The following is a 20,103-nucleotide window of genomic DNA, read 5'->3' as shown; positions in this document are numbered from 1 at the left end:
AATAATAAGCCACCTGAAACTAACATAATGACAAACTTAATATATAAAAATTTGGAATCATTAGGCTAACTCTTACGTAGAAATATCCCCTAATTCAACTGAGGCCCAAGAAGGCTAAGAATCAAAGCAATGAGCACAGTTAGCTCCCAGATCTTAGCCTCTAATGCCATTCTCCAACCAGCGCTCCTTGGAGAGAGGGCTGATCGCAGGCCTGGGGTAGGAAATGTACAAGGTGAGCCTGGGGCATCCTGTAGTGCCAGAAAATAAGGATATGCTCAAAAACAACAAGGAAACACCACATGGATGGGGCTATGTCAAAGAAGCACAGGAGCTAGCTGAAAGAGCTCCCAGGGGCTAAAAAACTTTGAGCTGAAAAAATCTTTTTTAATTTGAGAAATAAAACAAAGTAATATTAGATTACAACCCAAAGTATAAAACAAAATGTCCATAAACCCATACTGATATAAATCAATGGTTGGATAAATGAATAAATGCGGGAGAGAACAGACATAACTCCTGCAAAAGAAGTGTAAACAATTTACGTAGATAACCTGCCCTCGAGGAGAGTGAGCATAACCCTCCTATTTTCGGGCTATGCACAGTGACTTCCCTCCAAAGAGAACACAGGAAGAGGGAAACAAAAACTAGCTTCACAAGGGAGAAACCTGACAAAGCCAGGTGATCAAGTTAACATCACCAGTGATATAATGTTGACAGCATGTTCCCCTGATACGATGTGATAAGAATGGCACTTTACAACTCTGTGGTCTTCCTCCAAAGAACCCATAACCCTAATCTAATAAGAGAAAAGACATAACACAAATCCAGGAAAGGGGTACTCTACAATATACACGACCAGTAATCCTCAAAACTGTCAGGTCATCAAAACAAAAAGCTCTAAGAAACTGTCACAGTCAACAGCAGTCAAAAAAGATGTGAAAACTCAATGTAAGGTAGAATTCTGGATGGAATCCTAAAAAGAAAAAGAGCATCAGGGGAAAACTAAAGAAACGTGAATAAAGTATAAAAATATATCAATTTTGGTTCATTAATGATAACAAATGTATTGTACTAATATGTCAACAATAGGGAAAACTTCATGGGAACTTACTAGATCTTCTTTCCAATTTTTCTGTAAACCTAAAACTGTTCTAAAACATAAGGCCTATTAAAAACAAAAGGAATGAAGTCCTGATAGACGCTGCCACAGAGATAAGCTTTGAAAAGATTATGCTAAGGTAAAGAAGACAGTCACAAAAGACTACGTTTATGTGAAATGTCCAGACTTGGTAAATCTATAGAAAGAGAAAGAATTAGTGGTTGCCAGGGCTGGGTGCGTGTGTGCGTGCATGCATGCGTGTGTGTGTGTGTGTGTGTGTGTCTTAGAGGCTGGAAGAGGTGGGGAGAGATAGGGATGGATTGCTAATGGGATGGGGTTTATTTTTGGAATGATGCAAAGGTTCTAAAATTGATAATGATGATTGTTGCAAAATTTCACCAATATACTAAAAAACTATTGAATTGTACACTTAAATGGGTAAATTGTATGGTATGTGAATGACATCACAATAAAGCCGTATACAACCAAAAAGTTAAGTGACAAAGCCACAATCACTTAGTGGTATGTTGGAGCCAAATGGCTCAGCTTGAGAGAGCTGATTATTGGATTTTCAGCACTTTTATAAGCTGGTTGTTAAACATAGCCAGCATTAAAAATTAAATTGTATAAACACACAATCAAAAAAATATATTAGAGGCGCCTGGGTGGCTCAGATGGTTAAGCGTCTGCCTTCAGCTCAGTTAATGATCCCGGGGTCCTAGGATGGAGCCCCATGTCGGGGCTCAGCGGGGAGCCTGCTTCTCCCTCTCCTCCCCTCTCGCTCATGCTATCTCTTGCTATCTCTGTCACTATCTCTGTCTCTCTCTCAAATAAATAAAATCCTAAAAAAATATATATATATATATAAAGGTAATAGATACTTAAAACTCACCACTTCCCTACTATTTTAACTACATTTTACTATTACCTATGCTCTTGAGGTTATTTACCTCTATTGTACTTGTATGATAGAAAAAATAATACCTAATGGTGTGTTAGGGTTGCACATCTTTTCCTACTCTGCATTCAGTGACTTCTCACTGGAATCAGCCGTGGTGGTAATGTTGAAACCTCACAAACACACACAAATCAGCAAATGCGGGCTTGATTTCTTGTTTTGTTGATTATGAAGAAAGGGATGGAGAAAATGTTAATAATGCAAGTTAAACTTAAAAGTAGTTCTTGTTTATTTTTTTTTTTAAGATTTTTTATTTATTTATTTGACAGAGAGAGACACAGCGATAGAGGGAACACAAACAGGGGGAGTGGGAGAGGGAGAAGCAGGCTTCCCGCCAAACAGGGAGCCCGATGCGGGGCTCGATCCCAGGACCTGAGCCGAAGGCAGACGCTTAACCGACTGATCCACCCAGGCACCCCAAAAGTATGTCCTGTTTAGAGCTGTTAAATTGCACACAGTGCAAAAAAATTGAGGAAATATTCTTCCAGGACTGACTCAGCAAAAAACTCATTCACGTTGTTGAAGAACAAATGAAGTTGTGACAGACTTCTTTGCTGTTGTACTTACTCATGATCCTAAAGGAAATTATCCACTAACATTCATGTCAGAACTATACATGTCCAGCAGCTGCAACCATAAGTTGGGGGCAGATGGGTATAGGAGTTTGGTGAAAATCAACAAAAGTATTTTGGGGTTATATGGAATTTATAATAAAGTGTAACATATATGTTATTATTATTGAAACTATGTGCTGTATGTGCTTTATATTAGTACTATTTGTAATAACAGACCTGTATATGTATATACACACATACTCGTGCACACACATACGTTGTTTTGTAGAGCCGGTCACACATTTACCTACACACCCCTGGTTATAGATCTGAGACTAGAATTCGTATCTCTTAATCTGTTAGTTCATTATAATCTTCACTAATCCTACATACCTCTTTTATGACCTTACTAGGATTTTTAACAAGCTTCGGTAGAAACAATCCAACCCAAAGTAAAGTGCTTTTCCAAAGAAGTCAATCATGTGCTCGCCTTGGCAGCACATATACCAAAGAAGTAAATCACTTTAATCTTAATTTTATGAAGTTCACATAATTATCTCTTCGAATGTAACCAGTACTTAGGATTTTGCTGTCGTTGTTCACAATCCAACACAATGTATTGAGCATAATCATGGCAAAGCGGAGCCTGCCACAGAGGGAGAAACAGAAAAGGCAGTTTCTATCCCCATGGGAGGTCAGCTTTACTGAGGGGGAGGGAGTGGAGAGGAGAAATTTGTTCACTCAATGGATTTACTTGAGAGATTTTGGAACAGAATAACAGAATCAAGGGAACACAATATAGAACACAATGAAAGAAAATTAAGACAAAGACTCAAATTATTCCCAATAACAGCACTCTTTGCTTTCAGCTGTCATGTCATTACGGAGGTTAACAAATAGGTAGGAATTCCTAATTTCATGAAATTTAATAGAGTTTAGGTTTAACCCCTTAGGACTAAAACATAATGCCGTTTTGTTCATTTATATATAGATACCATTTTCAAACCAACTTCCCACTGGACATTGTTTTGAAAAGAAAGAAGTTTCTTTACCTTCTGGTTCTAGCAATTTGGGGATTTTAAATTCTCGTTCTGCAATTCTGAAGGCCTCTTTCAGATTGTCTTTGTTGGATCTTTGCTTCACACTCCTCATGTCAATTAGGTCTGGTCGCAAGGCATGAATGACAGCCAAAAAAGCCATCCCATTTCTCCAGCTTGACTTAAAATCCGTCACATTGACGGACTCACACCTATCACAATAGGACAAAAACATGATAAATACTATTTAAAAGAATTTATCAAAGCACATCCACTACATTCAATAGTAATTAAAACCAATTTCAGTGAATCAAATAAATCATTCTAGGAAAATATTTTATTTTAATCTGGTAGTCAGATGAAAGTAAAATGCCAAGTTTAATACCACAGAACACTGGTTCTCAAAGTATGGCCCCGGGACCAGCAGCAGCAACATCACCTGGGCTGCAAGGGCTAGAAATACAAATTCTCAGTCAGGCCCAACTGCAAACATACTGCATCAAACTCCACAGGTAGATCAGAGGTCTGTGTCTTTAAAAGCCCTCCATGTGACAAGTTTAATGCTCTCCATTCAACAGTCTGTTGGCTCAAGACTGACTTTAGACCCCTACATGGAGTTACGTTCCTTTCTCCAGAGGAAACAATTTTCTTTCTCGTTATAGCAAATCAAATGATAGACTGTGGCACATCAATGGCTGGCAGCTCACTGGAGAGATAGACCTTGCCACTCCTCTGCTTAAAACCAGTCATCGCAGATGAACAGATAAACAAAATGTGGGTTATACATACATGCAACGGAATATTATTCAGCCCTAAATAGGAAGGACATTCTGACACATCTTACAACATGGATGAACCCCGAAGATGTTATGCGGAGTGAAAGAAGTCAGTCACAAAGAGGCAAATCCTACATGATGTCACTCATTTAAGGTACCTGCAGCAGCGATTTCACAGACCAAGAAAGTAGACCCCTGGCTATCAGGGGCTGGGGGGAGAGGGAGAATGGAGGGGGGGAGTTTGAGTTTCACCAGATGAAAACAGTTCTGGAGACGGATGGTGGTGATAGTTACATAACAACGTACTTAATGCCACCCAACTATACACTTAAAAATGGTTAAAATGGTACATTTTATGATATGTATCTTTTACTACAATAAAAAAAATTATGAAAAAAAAACCCCACCCCTGTCACAGCTTGTCAGAATAACACTCCTCACTCAAGGCCTAGCACGATCTGGCCCCTGCTTACCGCTCCCACCTGTGCATCTCCCCTCTTACAATCTTGCTGCAACCCTGGCTTCCTTCCTCTTCCTCAAGAAGAGGATGCTCTTTGTAATCCTTCTTTGTGGATGCTCTTTCTCCTATATCTTCATACACCCGAAGCCTTCTCCTTCAGGCCTCAGCTCAAAGGGCTCCTCCTCAGAAAGGCACTCCACAACCACCTCAGATAAAGGCCACCCTCCCACCCTTGACATTCTCAATCATCATAAGTCCTTCCTGACCTTATTGCCAACTGTAGTTATCATATCGGTCCATCTGCTATGGGCACAAGCCTCTGGAGAGCAAGGGCCTTGTCTTTCTTGTCTATCACGGTAGACTCATCCCCAACCGGTGTCTAGCATATAATGGTGCTTAATATATATATTTCAAACCCCTCCATCAATCACTCCTCTGTATTTGACAAGTCAGTGTCCTATACTATAAGAGTACAGATGCATACAAAATGTGGGAAACATTCCAGAACAACTATAGTGTCCTTTAATATCTCATAAAAAAACACAAGGAAATTCAGTGGACTAATTTGAGGTATGAATCAAATGATAAAAACTCCTGGAGAAACAGCTTCAGACAACATGGGCTTTTCCTGAATCCCTTGGGGAAAAATGCCTAAACTATGACTATGATAAACTAGTATTCAGCGAATTTTGTCTTGTTTAACAAATACGAGGTCCATACTGTGTCTAGAAAGTGTTCTAAATATCTTTAAAAAAAATTCTTACAATACACATAATAAGCCTATGAAGTGTTAGTACTGTCCACATTTTTATGAGTGAGGGAGCTCAAACACAAAGAGATGAAGTATCTGAAGTCACCAGTTAGAAAGTGCTGGGAGCCAGGACTCAAACCCAGGATTCCAGCTTCAGCTTGTGTGTTTAGATATTAAGCAAAACTAGCTAAAGGGCTGAGGGTTGGGGCCAAGGTCAGGGGAGAGTGGGGATCAGAAGAGCCAAGTGCTGACCAGCAGCCTCCGCCCTCAGTAAAGCACCAGGCTGCAAGGTCAGCTCTGCACTGAGGAGTGGACGCCAATCCCACAAGCACCTGCTGCCAGGTGTGAGAAACGGTGTAAAGTTAGGGCTCCAGAGTGATCGGCAGGATCTAACCTCATTTAGAAGTTACAAACAGGGGCCCAATTCATCTCCTTCAAAAATAAGAAAATACAACATATTTCTTCCACCTTGGTCTTATTATAGTCTAGAACTCAGTTGAGTTCCAGAGAATTACAGAATATGGAAATAAAAGTTACTTAATAATACCACCAGTGATGGCCAAAACGAGGATAACCTCCTGATGAATTACTTAAGAATGATTTACTACATCTTGGTAAGTTTAGCATAGCTCACAGTTGAAAAGCAAGGAAAGACACAGAGAAAAGATCAACTGCTAAAATATTTGAACTTTGAAATGGTTTGAAACTTATTTATGGATAAATGAAACAAGTCTGAATATGATATGATAATGCTTTTCACGCATGCTGTATTTTGGATTAAAAAATTTAGAAAACTAAAGTAAAATGGTCTCTCTAAGATTCAAGAAAAAGTTCATTTGATATACCTAAAACCTCATAAGATATGCATATTTTTTTGTCCCTTGCAAAATGCAAAGGGTGAATGATAACTAAAGAAAGGTAAGGCTGAAGGCAGAAATTAGCGTCCTAGCCTCTCATTGGGAAGAAGTTACTCAGAAGCCCGCCATTTGAGAGGTCTTAGCAACATATTTATGCCTCTATTTATCCAGACAATGCTACGATGTGACAAGGAATGCCTTTTGAACTCCACAGCTCATCTCATGGTAAGTTCTTCTGCATCCTAACTCCTTATTTTTCCTGAATCCCATCCCAGCACGTGGGTAAAATTAAAGAGTAAATGCCTCCCTAGCACACAAAAAAACCCTTTTCCTTGTAAAACAGAATTTCTGAGCACTACCTTCCTTTCATCATCCCCACTCTTTAAAAAAACTCCTATTTTTCTGGCTTCTGTTCCCTAATTGAGCTACAGATTTCTAAACAATGGGGACTGTGATCTTTTAATGTAGTCATATACAGCTCCAAGAGATAATTTTGTGTGTTGATTATTATTCCTTCATTTGTTCATTCATTCATTCAATACACATTTATGGGCATCTGCCATGAACTCACATTAGGCTAGGTTCTGGGGACACACGGTCAATAAAGATGTAGTCCTGACTTTTAAAGAGTTCCTACTGTGGTAAAATGTTTGGGATTTAAATCCACCTCCCAGAGGCATAGGGGAATTATGCCTAAAGAAAAGATATTTAAAGACTACTCTATTTCTACACAATAACAGTCCACCTAAGGAGGTTGGTGAGCATTTGCCTTTGGGGGAGACAAAAGTGTTCAGGTGGGTGTTCCACCCAGTCGGCCTGATTTTCAGACCGGGAGTCAATAACGCTGTGTTGGTGGGTCAGGCTGCCCTGTGTGTCCCCCTGTAGTCATAGCAAACAACTTACGGGGCACACTGCTCCTGAGCCCACAAGAGAAGAGCCTTCTTTGCAGACATCTGCCATCTTTCTTGGGCTCTGGAGCATTTCTTAGCTGGAGGACTTGAGGTAGGAGACGAGTCAGCCACACTCACGCTGTCCAGGGAAGGCTGATTGTAATTGCAAGAAAGAGACCGGGCAAGCTCCTCAATCTAAGGGAGACATAATCATAGTCAACACATACAAATCATAAGTTAGCGACATTGAGGCAAAACCTTCAGCCAAAACAAGACCTAAAAAGTATCCGATAACAGTGAAAGGTTACTCATAGTGAAATAAGCACTAGACAAATCCTTAAATAACAGCATTTGTCATTCAGGCTACACTTAGGCTCTCTTTCAGTGGACTTGGGCCACTCCTTGCCCTAATTCAGGCAATGTGTTCCACCTTGAGGGCAAGCGTCTATTCAACCCCCTAAAGTGCTTACAGAGCAATTCGCAGCTACTCAACACCTGTCACTCAAAATTGAATTGAACTCACTTGAGATGCTAGGCTAGAGTATCTTCCAAGAGACTGGGTCAATTAAAATGCATCCTTGATTATAAACCATTAAGAAACAAATATACATACAGAAAAAATAGTCAAATACATGAGAGCTAAGTCCCAAGAAAGAAAAAAAAATGCCTTTAAGTATGTGGAAAATAACCTCATTCGTCATTTATGAAAGCTAAACGTATACAGCAAGAGGACAGTTTCTTCATTTATAACACAGGCAAAAAAATTTTAAAGTTAACATCAAGTGATGGTATCCTCTAGTAAGAGTATGAAAAAGTGGATTTTTACATTTTGCAGGTAAGCACACAAGTTGGTTCAGACTTTTTGGAAGGCAGTAAGATAATACCTATGGGAAACTTTAAAAGATCAATCTACAAACACAGTAGCAAGTATTATTGAGAAAAGTACACTTCGTAATAATTAACAGATCTACCAGACAACCAGTAATAGTAGATGTGATCAACACAATTAACAAACTTGATCTGATTGGCATACCCCATTGTACCTAAAATGGCAGAATCAACATTCTTTTCAAATCCACATAAAATTGTTACCAAAATTGACGATGCTGAGTCATAAAGCAACCTTCAGCATTTTGAAGAACTAAAATCATTCAGATGATATTCTCTGACCACACTTAAATTAAGCTAGGAATCAGTAACAAAGATATAACAAAATCCCCAAATGTCTGGGTATTAAGCAATAGAATGTTATAGAACCCAGAGGTCAAATAAGAAATCATAGTGAAAATAAAATATTTTGAACAGAGCAATAACAAAAATATTGTATTCATGGATTAAACAATGCAATATTTTAAAGATGTCAACTTTTTCCAAATTATACACTCAATGCAATCCTCGTTAAAATTCCAACAGATTGCATGCATGCAAATTAACAAGTTATCTATAAAATTTATATGAATATCAAATCAACATGTTGTATACCTTAAACTTACACAGTGGTATATGTCAATTACATCTCAATTAAAAAAACTATATGAGAATGCAAAGAGCAAAGAATAAACAAGATAATCCTAAAGAACAAGTTGGACACTATCAGATATGGAGACTTTCTATATAGCTATAGAAATTGATATAGTATAGTACTGGTTCCAAGGATAAATAATGGAACAGAAATGACAATGTGACGATGGAGCCACACATATATGGTTACTTGATTTTTTTATTTACTGACACTACAATACACTAGGAAAATGATGGTCTTTTCAATACGTGGCATTGGGTCAACCGGGTAGCCATACGGAAAAAAACAATCTTGATTGCTTTAACGTAACATACTCAAAAAAATCCATTCTCGAAAGATTGTAGATCTAAATGTAAAATGTGAAAAAATTAAGTTTTTAGAATTGTGCTGTCCAGTATAATAGTCACTGGCCACATGTGGCTATTTAATTTAAATTAATTAAATAAAATTTAAAATTTAGTTCCTCGGTCATACTAGCCACATTTCAAGTGTTCAATGGCCACAAGCGACTAATGGCTATGTCTTGAACCGTGCAGCCACAGAACATTTCCATCATTGCAGAAAGCCCTTTTGGACAGAACTATTCAAGAAAATAGCGTAAGAGAGTATCTCCATGATGTTGACAAAGGGAAAGATTTCTTTACAGGACATAAAAAGGACTAGCCATCAAAAAAATTTGGTTTTCAGGGCGCCTGGGTGGCTCAGTCCATTACGCGTCTGCCTTCAGCTCAGGTCATGATCCCAGGGTCCTGGGATCAAGCCCCACATCGAGCTCCCTGCTCAGCTGAGAGTCTGTTTCTCCCTTTCTCTCTCCCTCTGCCTCTCCCCTGCTCATGCTCTCCCTCTCTCTCAAATAAATAAAAATTTTTTTAAAAAATCTTAAAAAAAAATTTTGGTTTTCATTATCCTCATGTGTTATTATTCTACTATAACTCCAAATATAGCTATCCAGAAATCATATATAGTCTTATTTTACATGTTTTAAATTTTATACAAATTAGTTATGTTATTTTCTAGTTTTTATAAAATAAGCATTTGTTTCCCACATAATTTTTCAAATTATTTTCAAAGTAATTATGGAAATATAGAACATGCAACTTTTTTAGGTAGTTGCAGAAAACCTGCACTAACTCAGAATCTCGAAGAAGATATTTATGAGTCACAAGTACCATGAAGTCAGGGCTATAACTGTCTTTGCTGTTTTCTTGGTGTCCTAGCAAAAAAGCTAGCGATAGCAGGTGTTCAAATATATTTGTGGAATGAAATTAATCTATGCGTCATTCTTGGGACAGGACTTTGTGGGATTATTAGATTGAACAAGGGTCCTCAAAACTGGGAGATTCTACAAAGTTTAGTGGGTTAGTTTTCAAAAATTTACTCCAGAAGCTTTCTACTATCTTCTGCCAGAGTAAGTAAACAATAATAAGCAAAATTTTATCATGGCAGGTTCTATTCAGACGGGTGCTGATATCATGGATAATTTAAGATATTATAATTCAGCATTCAATTTTCAACCGCAAAATAACATAAATGGCCAAAGGTCTACCTGTCAAGATTTCCAGAGTGTCCTGTTTCTGGAAGAAACTCAGGACTGAATCTTATTGCGTTACACTTATTTCATACTGCAGTGTTCAGAACAGAAATAACTTCCACATCATCAAACTACTTACATGAAAGTGCAGTATAATTGTCCAAATTAGGCCAAGAATAATGGATGGGTTTCCATCTATAATATCAGTAACATGAATATTTATTAGCTTGATCTGGAAAAGAAGAAATGCGGGTTAAAAGGAGAACACATTTCATAGCGTTCATTTCTCCTGTGAATCTTCAGATGAGATTCATACTCACTGATCGGTTTTTTAGGAATGTCAGGGCATGCTCTATGTTGATTCTACACTGGAAGGTATTCGATCCTTTGTCTCGAGGCTATGAAATTCAAGCAAAATATATTACTTAGAACCTTGTAAAAAAAAAAAACAACTTGTAGATCAACAAAAGGTTTTCTAATGTCATTTAAAAAGCTTACCAACTGTTGTCCTGAGAGTACCTCCAACAGGTCCAAGAGAACATGCCCCTTTTTAATGTCTGCAAACAGGTCTGAGACAACCGAGGGAGGAGTGCGCTTCAAAAGGTCACAAGAAAAATACTCATTCAAACGTTGGCCCAAAAACATAATACATTTAAGAATCCCATAAATGGGCTTTGTGGCTTCACAAAAGCTAAAACTCGGTAGTGATTTTTTAGTTAGCGGAATGATAGAGAACACAAAACATTCTATATCAAAGCATGGTAAGAGAAGTAGTGAACCTAATTTATCTCGTGGCAGATTTCCAGTAACACAGGGCGCCTGGGTGGCTCAGTCGGTTAAGCGACTGCCTTTGGCTCAGGTCATGATCCTGGAGTCCCAGGATCAAGTCCTGCATTGGGCTCCCTGCTCGGCGGGGGGTCTGCTTCTCCCTCTGACCCTCCCCCCTCTCATGTGCTCTCTCTATCTCATTCTCTCTCTGTCAAATAAATAAAATCTTTAGTGGGCACCTGGGTGGCTCAGTCGGTTAAGCGACTGCCTTCGGCTCAGGTCATGATCCTGGAGTCCCTGGATCGAGTCCCGCATCGGGCTCCCTGCTGAGCAGGGGGTCTGCTTCTCCCTCTGCCCTTTTTCCTCTCGTGCTCTCTGTCTCTCATTCTCTCTCTCTCAAATAAATAAATAAAAAATAAAATCTTTAAAAAAAAAAAATTTCCAGTAACACAACACTCCTGTAGCTTTCGGGGAGAGCTGAAAACCCGTGCATGGAGGCGGCATTAAAGGCATTCAAAATCAGCCAGTAGTGACCTATTTGGGGAGTAGATTACATTTCTGGAGTGATCTGTTTATGAATTTACCCTTCCTGGAATTGCACTGGGCAGGGATGGGTAACCGGGTAGGAGAGGCTCACTCGTTTTGTATCTGGGTTATTCCAGGCACTTGGCGTCACTGAGAGACAGGATGGCACAGTGATTAAGATCAAGGCCTCTGGATCCAGACTGCCTGGATTTGTATCCCAGCACTATCACTTACAAGTAGTGTGACCTTGGGCAAGTCACATAACTTCTTTGTACCTTAGTTTCCTTGTTTTTTAAACAGGAATAACACTATCTGATGGGGATGTTATAAGGTCTCGTAAATGTGACGCAAACTGACGCCATTTAAAAGAGCTTAGGACAGTGTTTTTAACATGTAACACTCCATACATATGAATCATTATTATTTTTTATTATCATTATTATATTTGATTTTAAAAAAAGCTGTTGTTGCTTTAAATATTTTTATAGCACTGTCTCCCATATCCTTAACAAAAGTGTCTCTTTTGTGTTGGGAGAGAATAACGAACACATCTAAACAAGATCAAGGTGACTTCAGCACATTCTTTCAACCTTGCCATTTGGGGGACCCAAAGCGATGGAAGGAGGAGTAACTTAAATATATTTGTAGCTTTATCTGCTCTTTTTTTCCTCACCTTTGCCAGCTGTGAGTTGATCCAGCAGGTGAAGGTTTTCTTCTGAGTGTCTTCCTGTTGAGCTATTGAAAAAGGACAACAGCAGTTACAAAATGAGAAGCCTCAGAAACCTTTTAAATATGTCAAAGCTTCAAAGGTCTAAACCTCGGGGGATGTGCGCATATTCCACAACTTTTCCAGCTTTCTAGGACTTGGTCTAGATTTCAGATGTTTGTTCAAGGAGTGCTTTGGAAATAGCATGTTGATACAAGATATTTTTTATCGCTGCAGGTTAGCTGAGAAGAGACAATGATTTTTAATAGCGTTTACAGACAAAAAGCACTAAAAGTCCCCACGTGACCTTGACTGTGCAGCCTGAGGAACTGTGAGGAGAGAGAAGACCTCCCCACCCAAAAGCGCTCTCAGTCCAAGCGAAAGCCATACGGATTTAAAGACAAACCCCAGAACAGCTGAAGACATTTAAAAAGGCTCACAAAATTGTGGGCAGTTCAGTCTTGACACAGTATTTACCCTGGAGGCTATGTTGCCACTGAGCTCACGGTAAGTGAGCTGCAATTAGAGCTGGAGGTCTGATCCTGGGCTCGAATCCTGCCTCTGTTACCAAGTGGCGGGGTAACAGCTTTTCCTCATGGAATAAGGTAGTAAGCCCTGGCCTCCAGAGACTGGAAATGATTCACTTGAGAAGTGCCCACTTTTACTCTTGCTAACAGGAAAGGAGACAAGGGGAAGATCTGAACACTCTAGGTATGTCTTCCCTTCCTCGGAGCGCAGGAGCAGGCCCTACAGCAACACCACGCTCCCCACTGGCCTTCGACCCCATAGGCTTCAGCAGCCATGTCAACTCTGCACACCGGGACTGAGTTTCCACTTCCCCGGATGTCCTCACCTGGCTGGCCCCCCCAGGTAAGGACAGACACCCCACCCCTCCCTGGGCCCAACGCTCACAGTCTTGTCACCACCATCTACCTCGAGGTCACCAGGTCTCATCCAAGCCCACACGCGCACACACACGCCCCGGGCTCTCGGGTTCCCCTCCATTCTCTCGCTCTGATTTAAGTAAGATTCTGCACATGTCTCTGTTTTTCTCATCTCCCACCTCTCCTTAAAACCTTTCCACGGATGATGAACCCGTAGTACACCATCCGCAAAATCCCGTATCCAAACCCTCTCTGGCACGGTCGCCTCTCTGCTCTGACTGAAAACTGGCCCGCTTGAGTGCTGGCTCTGCGTTCTCTTACGTAAGCCCCTTGGACCATGGGGGCCTTGCTCCTTGCTGCTACTTCCAGATCATTCTCCACTCTCTTTGTCCCCGAAGCGCTCCAGCTTTGACTCTCATGTCATCAGACCGTGCCCACTGTTAAAGAGTCATCTACGGGCCTCTGTCCATTCCTCATCATTTCTCAAAGATTTAGTTCCTTACCCACTGTCCTCTCTCCAATACAACTCCTAATTCTTGGCAATTTCAACATACATACTGATGAAGCGCCCAAGCTCCTGGTCCCTCCGTTTTATTCTTCTTCTCCAATAAACTTGTCTTCTGCTCTGCTTCAATCACTGACTGTCATGGTCATACCCCACATCTTATCATTACTGATAACTGCAGCTTCTCACAGTCTTGATTTTGTGCATCTCTGAATGACAACCCCTAGCTGTTCAGTTCCTTCCCTCGAGCGCCCCCACTCCAACAATCCTTGCTGTCCATTGGCAACTCCAGCCATTGATTCTGCCAGCTTTGTGCTGTCCTTCGCCCTCACTGATATCCTTCCTCCTCCCATCCTTTTCCAGCTGCTCCCTCATTGAAGTCACCCTGAATCCAGGTCATCAATGACCCCCGCCCCCTTCGACTAGAACCAATGGTCGATTCTCAGCCTTCACCTTTCTGGACCGTACACTCTTGGTTTTTCTCCTGCCTCATAAGCTGGCTTCTCTCTTTCCCCTACACATCATATGCAGTGCCTTGGGAAATACTCTTCAGTCCCCCTTCAGAATATATTCAGGATATTACCACTTCTCACCACCCCTCACCTGGATTACTGCCCTAGATCCCTAACAGGTCTCCCTCCTTCCAGTCTTGCCCTCAAAATACTCTTCTCAAGCAACAGCCAGAGTGATGTTGCTCAAATGTTACCTCAGGCCAGGACACTCCTCTGCTCACAATCTTTCAAGGGCTCCTCACCTCACTCCTTAAAATGGCTGCAAGGCTGACACCCATGCCCTTTGCTCATCCCCCTGGCTCATTCCACTCCTGCCACTCTGGCCTCCCTGTTTTTCCCAAACTCCCTAGAAACAGTCCCACTTTAGGGCTTTGCCCTAACTGTCCTTTCTCCCAGGAATGCTCTTATTACAGATATCCCCACAAGCCTAATTCCCACCCTATTTAAAGCTGTAACACCTCCACTCCTGCTTCCCTTTGTTTGCTCTTATTTTTTCCTACAGCACTTACCACCTTCTAACATCCTACGTAAGTTATATATGTTGTATGTTTATTATTTAATGTCTTGCTCTTCTCCCAACAGAATATAAGCCCCACACAGACAAAGCTGTTTTGTCTATGATCTATTCCAAGTGCCTAGAGGAACCTGGCCCAGAATAGACTCTAAAGAAACATTTGCCAGAATAATAATAGTTTCATTAATAATATTAAATTGATTGAAATTAATAATAAAACTAAATTATAATTAAAATTAATAAGTGATAATTTCACTGATTATTATTAGTGATGTTTTATTTACTATACCAAGATGGCCAAATCTACCTTTATGTGTTTATATTCTTTTTTTTTTAATTGTCTGATCTATCTTCTAATACATTTTCTTTGACCCCTTCCACTCTCCTTTATTAATCTCTAGCTACCACAGTTATAATAGACTGGTATTGTTGGCATGAGATCTAATTGGAGTTCTTAAAAAATTTTTAATCTGATGGGAGTTCAGGTTGAGGAACTGAAGAGAATCTGAGTAAATGTATTTTGGGGTGTTTACAATCCTGGCTGATTAGAGATTAAAGATGCACTTAGCCTCATTGGATTTTTTTCTTATCTTTTTAAATCCACTTCATTTTTCTGTATTACCAGCTTAAATTAGTTATAGCCCAGTGATTTACACAGTACAGGGTCCTCAATAATTGTTAGCTGAACTGAATTGAGTTCTGGCAAGCCAACCAGATACTGTAGGCTTTTGAAAGTTATTTGTTTTATATAAACAAAAGAATTACAAAGAACCACAATTCTGTCCTATAGTTCAAAATGTTACGACATCTTCTAGAATCTTTGAGATACATTTTCACTGCTTTTTCTCCTAGTGTCAGTAGATGTTTCAACAATATTTTTAAACATGTATTTAAACATTTAAACAAAAATTGTACTGAAGGTTAATTTTGCTCAATAGAAAAAAAACTAGAGAACAGTTTTATGATCCCAGGATCAAGTTACCAGCACACAATGTACATTAATCAAGGCCATGGATAAAAGCAGGGAGGGACCTATCCATTATTGTAACAATAAAGCAGAAATCCAAAACAAACGAACAAACAAAACAAAGATGACTCTTCCTATCCTTAAGGGACCAAGAGAGATTTTTCTTTCTAGGTGATAAAGTGTGAAAAAGAAACCAATCAGGAATACTGCTAGGTCCAGGAGAGAAGAGTCTGCCCTTACTTTAGGAGAGTTACATGGCGGGAGAAGGAAGGGGGACGGACATCTGTGGAAGGTGGGTAAAATCATCTTGGAAAGGGTAAACTGAGTACAGAAAGAGCTTTGTGTGCCCCAGAGGAGTTTCAGTATTCCGCATCCACCTGGAAACCCCAGTCATTCCAAACTATTTCCAGATAATATGAGGGATCATTTCATTTTCGTGCGATGTTAGACAAAAAGGGTCTTGGTATTGAGCAAACAGGAATGAACTTTCCTAGGCTGAGAAAACAGGCAGGGAAACCAGGACTCTAACTGGATTGTTCAAACTGGGTGCACCTAATCTAATCCGAGGTTGGACTGACATATATCCCGACATGGACATAAACTTAAACTGAAAACGATCAAAATTTTTCCAACGAAAACCCTAAGTTATTCTTGTCCTAATTTGATAAAATCTAATAGAAACCAGGGGGAAAACAAAAAGAGAAGCAGCCAGAACAAATCCCCATCGGTGCTCTCCAGTTTAGCAAAGGAAACAAAGCCCAAATGAAATCTTCAGAAAAGGAATTAGAAAAGAAACTTCACGGCTTTTAACGAACTCATTGTCCGCATTTAGAGAACAACTCGTCATCCTGGAAATCAGAACCCTTCAAATGCAACAAGGACCCTTTGCTGAACGGCAAACAAAGATGTCCCAAGTACAATTAAACACCTTTGCAACAGCTGAATTAAATGGTTTAGTATGTGCCATTTTATTTATCCCTTGACACACTTTTCTCACATTTTCATAGTGTCTTATCCCTGAAAAGCGGTATTAATTCAACAGGAACCAGAGCCAAATAGCTCACCCTATGGCAGGATAAGTAACCATTTGTTCTTTTCAAAGGCTGACCCATTGGGAAAAAAATAATTGAGAACCAACTGCTTTAAAGCAACTTAATTTGAGTGGGTGAGATTTTTTTTTTTTTTTAACTGCCAGATTTTATTTTGTAATTTCTGGGGTAAGTTTCTAGTAAAATAATAAAACGCTTCTCAAAATGGCACATAGAGAGAATAGAATCAGCACCTGTTAGGGATAAAAAAAGCAAAAGAATTAAAAAGAATAATAAAATCTATTCTAATGATGGATTTCTCTGTAAAACGCCAAGGAATGGAGAATGAAAAAGTCTCTATCCTGATTTTTAAGGCAAATAAGAAATATGGATAATGTAGAAAAATGTAGCCAGTGAATTTTATTCAGGCCCGTGTAGATATCCGTGACTATCATTCTTGGAAAATATCTGACTGAATTTGAGAAGCAAGACAGAGCAGGCGAAGGTTTTCTCTAGATGTCATTACCATAAAAATACATTTAATCCCCGAGTTTGTTCTTATTCAATCTGCCCTTTGTGAGCTGGCATCACATACCCTTAGCTGGAAGGCACCTTTAAATGAAAACAAACTGAGTTAAGCTCAGTTAAGAAGTATGGATTTTAAATTCACTATAAGGTTCCCAGGAAAACTACTGTGGCTACTACTAGGGAGGAGCAAGACCCAGCCACACCAGAGTTCATCTAAAATGTTGACTCCCCCAAAATTAATTAATTAATTAATTAAAATTTTGACTCCAGCAGTCCTCCCCCAGAGTAGGAGTTCAAAAGCGGTTACCTCAGACATGAGAATCCCCAGTTTACGTTTTCACTCAAACACAGAGCAATGCGTTATTACAATGTGGCTTATCCAAGAATGTCCTCTCCTGCCTGAGTTCACTGAGGACGCTTTGCAATCTCCTTCTATCCAGGAATTTCTCCTTCTCTTTCTCTTATTGGGTTATTGTTAACAGTTTTACTGCACTTGGCTCCAGATTCATTCTTTTGATCTGTCACTCTGCTCATTAAAATCTTTTGATCATTCCTTAATTCCTTAGCGAATAAATTCTAAATTCTTAGCCTAACATTCTAGGTCATTCATAGTTTGGCTCCAATCTAATTTCCCTGACTCATCTCCCATGACTTCCCTACTCATATCCTACTTTTCTAGCAAACTGGAAATCTACAGTTCCCCAGTTAAGTTTCACTCAAAAAAAAGTTTTCACTTTTTTCTGCATTGCCATGCTATGTATCCTCTGGAATGGCCAATCCTCCACATCTCCCTCTGGATTTATAAAAATCCCAGCATCCAGCACGATGTACATGGTGGACATTCAACAGACACCTGTTAAAATAAGACATACTCCATTCAAATGCCCCCCTTCCTAAAGAGAAATAGATATAATCTCTTCTGGTTCTAGTCTCCCACAATACTTTATTGGATTTTTTTTTCTTATTGTTATTAGAAAGTGATATACAATACTCATAAAACATTTTTCCAAGCAGTACTCAAAATGAAAAGTTAACCTCACTTCCCTCAAACCTCCCATTTTCCTTTCCCAGAGACAACATTAATTAACAGTTTCCTGTGCATCCTTCTAGACAGATTAAATATAAAGAACATAAATTCTAAAAGGGCAAGGATTTGTTTGGGTTGGTCACTGGGTCACTAGCTTTCAGAATACTATCTCACAAGTAGGAGGCACTCAGCCAATATTTGTGGAATGAATGTATGTATATGTAAATTAAATGAATATACATCATAGCTTCATTTTTTAAGTTGATAATTCAAGATTTAGTTATACTAAAGTTAAAAAGCATCTGCTAAGCCAAAAGAAATATTTTAAAAGGAGATCATAACCCTTCCAAATTACCAGAAAGTAAGAAGAAAATATCTGGCCAATAAAAAGAACATTTGTGTTCTTATGTGCTGATATGGATATATTCTTAATTGAAAAAAAGTAAGTTGTAAAACAGTATGTTGACTCCTATTTTATCTGTATTTTTTTTTAAAGATTTTAAGTAATTTCTACGCCCAACGTGGGGCTCGAACTTACAACCCTGAGATAAAGAGTCACGTGCTCTATCGACTGAGCCAGCCAGGCGCCCCTCTATTTGTATTTTTATTAAAGGATAGCTGTATGTATGGCCCAACAGCCTACTTCTATCTTATGATAATTATCATTTGCTGCTCATATACTATAGTCACGTAAGGGCGTGTGGTTTCTCTCCTACTCAATGTATGAACCTTAAACATTTATGCTTTTGTGGTTTTGCTTCCCCTTAGCACAGTACCCTGTAGATAAGAAGTACTCAATAAATATTTGCTGACTGAAAGACTTAGTATTAAGAGTATGGAGGATCAAACTGTCTTACTGTATGGAGAAGAATTTACTGACAACAGTTACTAGGCCTATGTCTTATCCTAACCCCTGGACGATTTTTTCTTTGGTGAATAAACTGCCTTGAACAAAAGGGCAGGTACTATAGTGAGACCTTGTTGCCATTCCTTAAAACAACACTGCCAACTCACTGTCCACTGGGACAGAAATGGTAAGGATAGGGCTCCTGGGTGGCTCAGTTGTTAAGCGTCTACCTTTGGCTCAGGTCATGATCCCAGAATCCTGGGATCAAGTCCCGCCTCGGGCTCCCTGCTCAGCGGGAAGCCTGCTTCTCCCTCTCCCACTCCCCCTGCTTGTGTTCCCTCTCTCGCTGTGTCTCTCTCTGTCAAATAAATTAAAAAAATCTTAAAAAAAAAAAGAAAGAAATGGTAAGGATAACTAAATTCGAAAAATAATGCAACATGTTTTAGCCATGTGTCCCAACAGCTGTCTCAAAGAATCTTAATCAGCTGTTACCGAACAGAAAGGGAACTAAAAATAATAAGGCCACCTCTTCTATTGTTTCTCATGGAGATGATAATAAACAGAAATAAATGAAGAAACAAAGTAAGGGAATAAAAGCACACAGGCATGCACAATCAAAATAAGAAAAGCCTAAAATATTTGAAGAATAAACAGGAAAAGGTGTGTCACTGAACTACAAAAGGGGAAACTGTTAACTAACAAGAAAAGCAGGGGGACAATTTACTACACATTTCCTTGCAACCAACCATAAGCAAACAAACAAGCCAGCAAGAACGAAAAATAAATAGTACCAAGACTGAGATCTCGCTTATTGAATGAGAAAAGCTGAGTTTAGAAGGTAACTCCTAACAAAACTC

At 39.4% G+C, this 20,103-nt stretch overlaps 1 protein-coding gene across 8 annotated transcripts in view; it reads right to left on the bottom strand.

The window, feature by feature from the left end:
* SYNE2 (spectrin repeat containing nuclear envelope protein 2) overlaps positions 1–20,103 on the bottom strand; it is a 326,900-nt gene that overhangs the window by 235,400 nt on the left and 71,397 nt on the right. For all 8 annotated transcript variants that reach the window (XM_045901009.3, XM_045901011.3, XM_064571157.1 and 5 more), the window contains exons 3-8: positions 12,402–12,463; positions 10,934–11,029; positions 10,756–10,833; positions 10,575–10,667; positions 7,396–7,577; positions 3,664–3,860 (exon numbers count right to left, since the gene is read on the bottom strand). In XM_045901009.3, the coding sequence (XP_045756965.2) occupies positions 3,664–3,860; positions 7,396–7,577; positions 10,575–10,667; positions 10,756–10,833; positions 10,934–11,029; positions 12,402–12,463 (708 nt within the window). The remainder of the gene's footprint in view (positions 1–3,663; positions 3,861–7,395; positions 7,578–10,574; positions 10,668–10,755; positions 10,834–10,933; positions 11,030–12,401; positions 12,464–20,103) is intronic.

This window comes from Mirounga angustirostris, unplaced genomic scaffold, assembly GCF_029215605.1.
Source record: "Mirounga angustirostris isolate CCGP_5_RB_7025 unplaced genomic scaffold, mMirAng1.0.hap1 SCAF_9, whole genome shotgun sequence".
Lineage (NCBI taxonomy): Eukaryota > Metazoa > Chordata > Mammalia > Carnivora > Phocidae > Mirounga > Mirounga angustirostris.
This window is presented reverse-complemented; position numbering and strand designations above follow the sequence as displayed.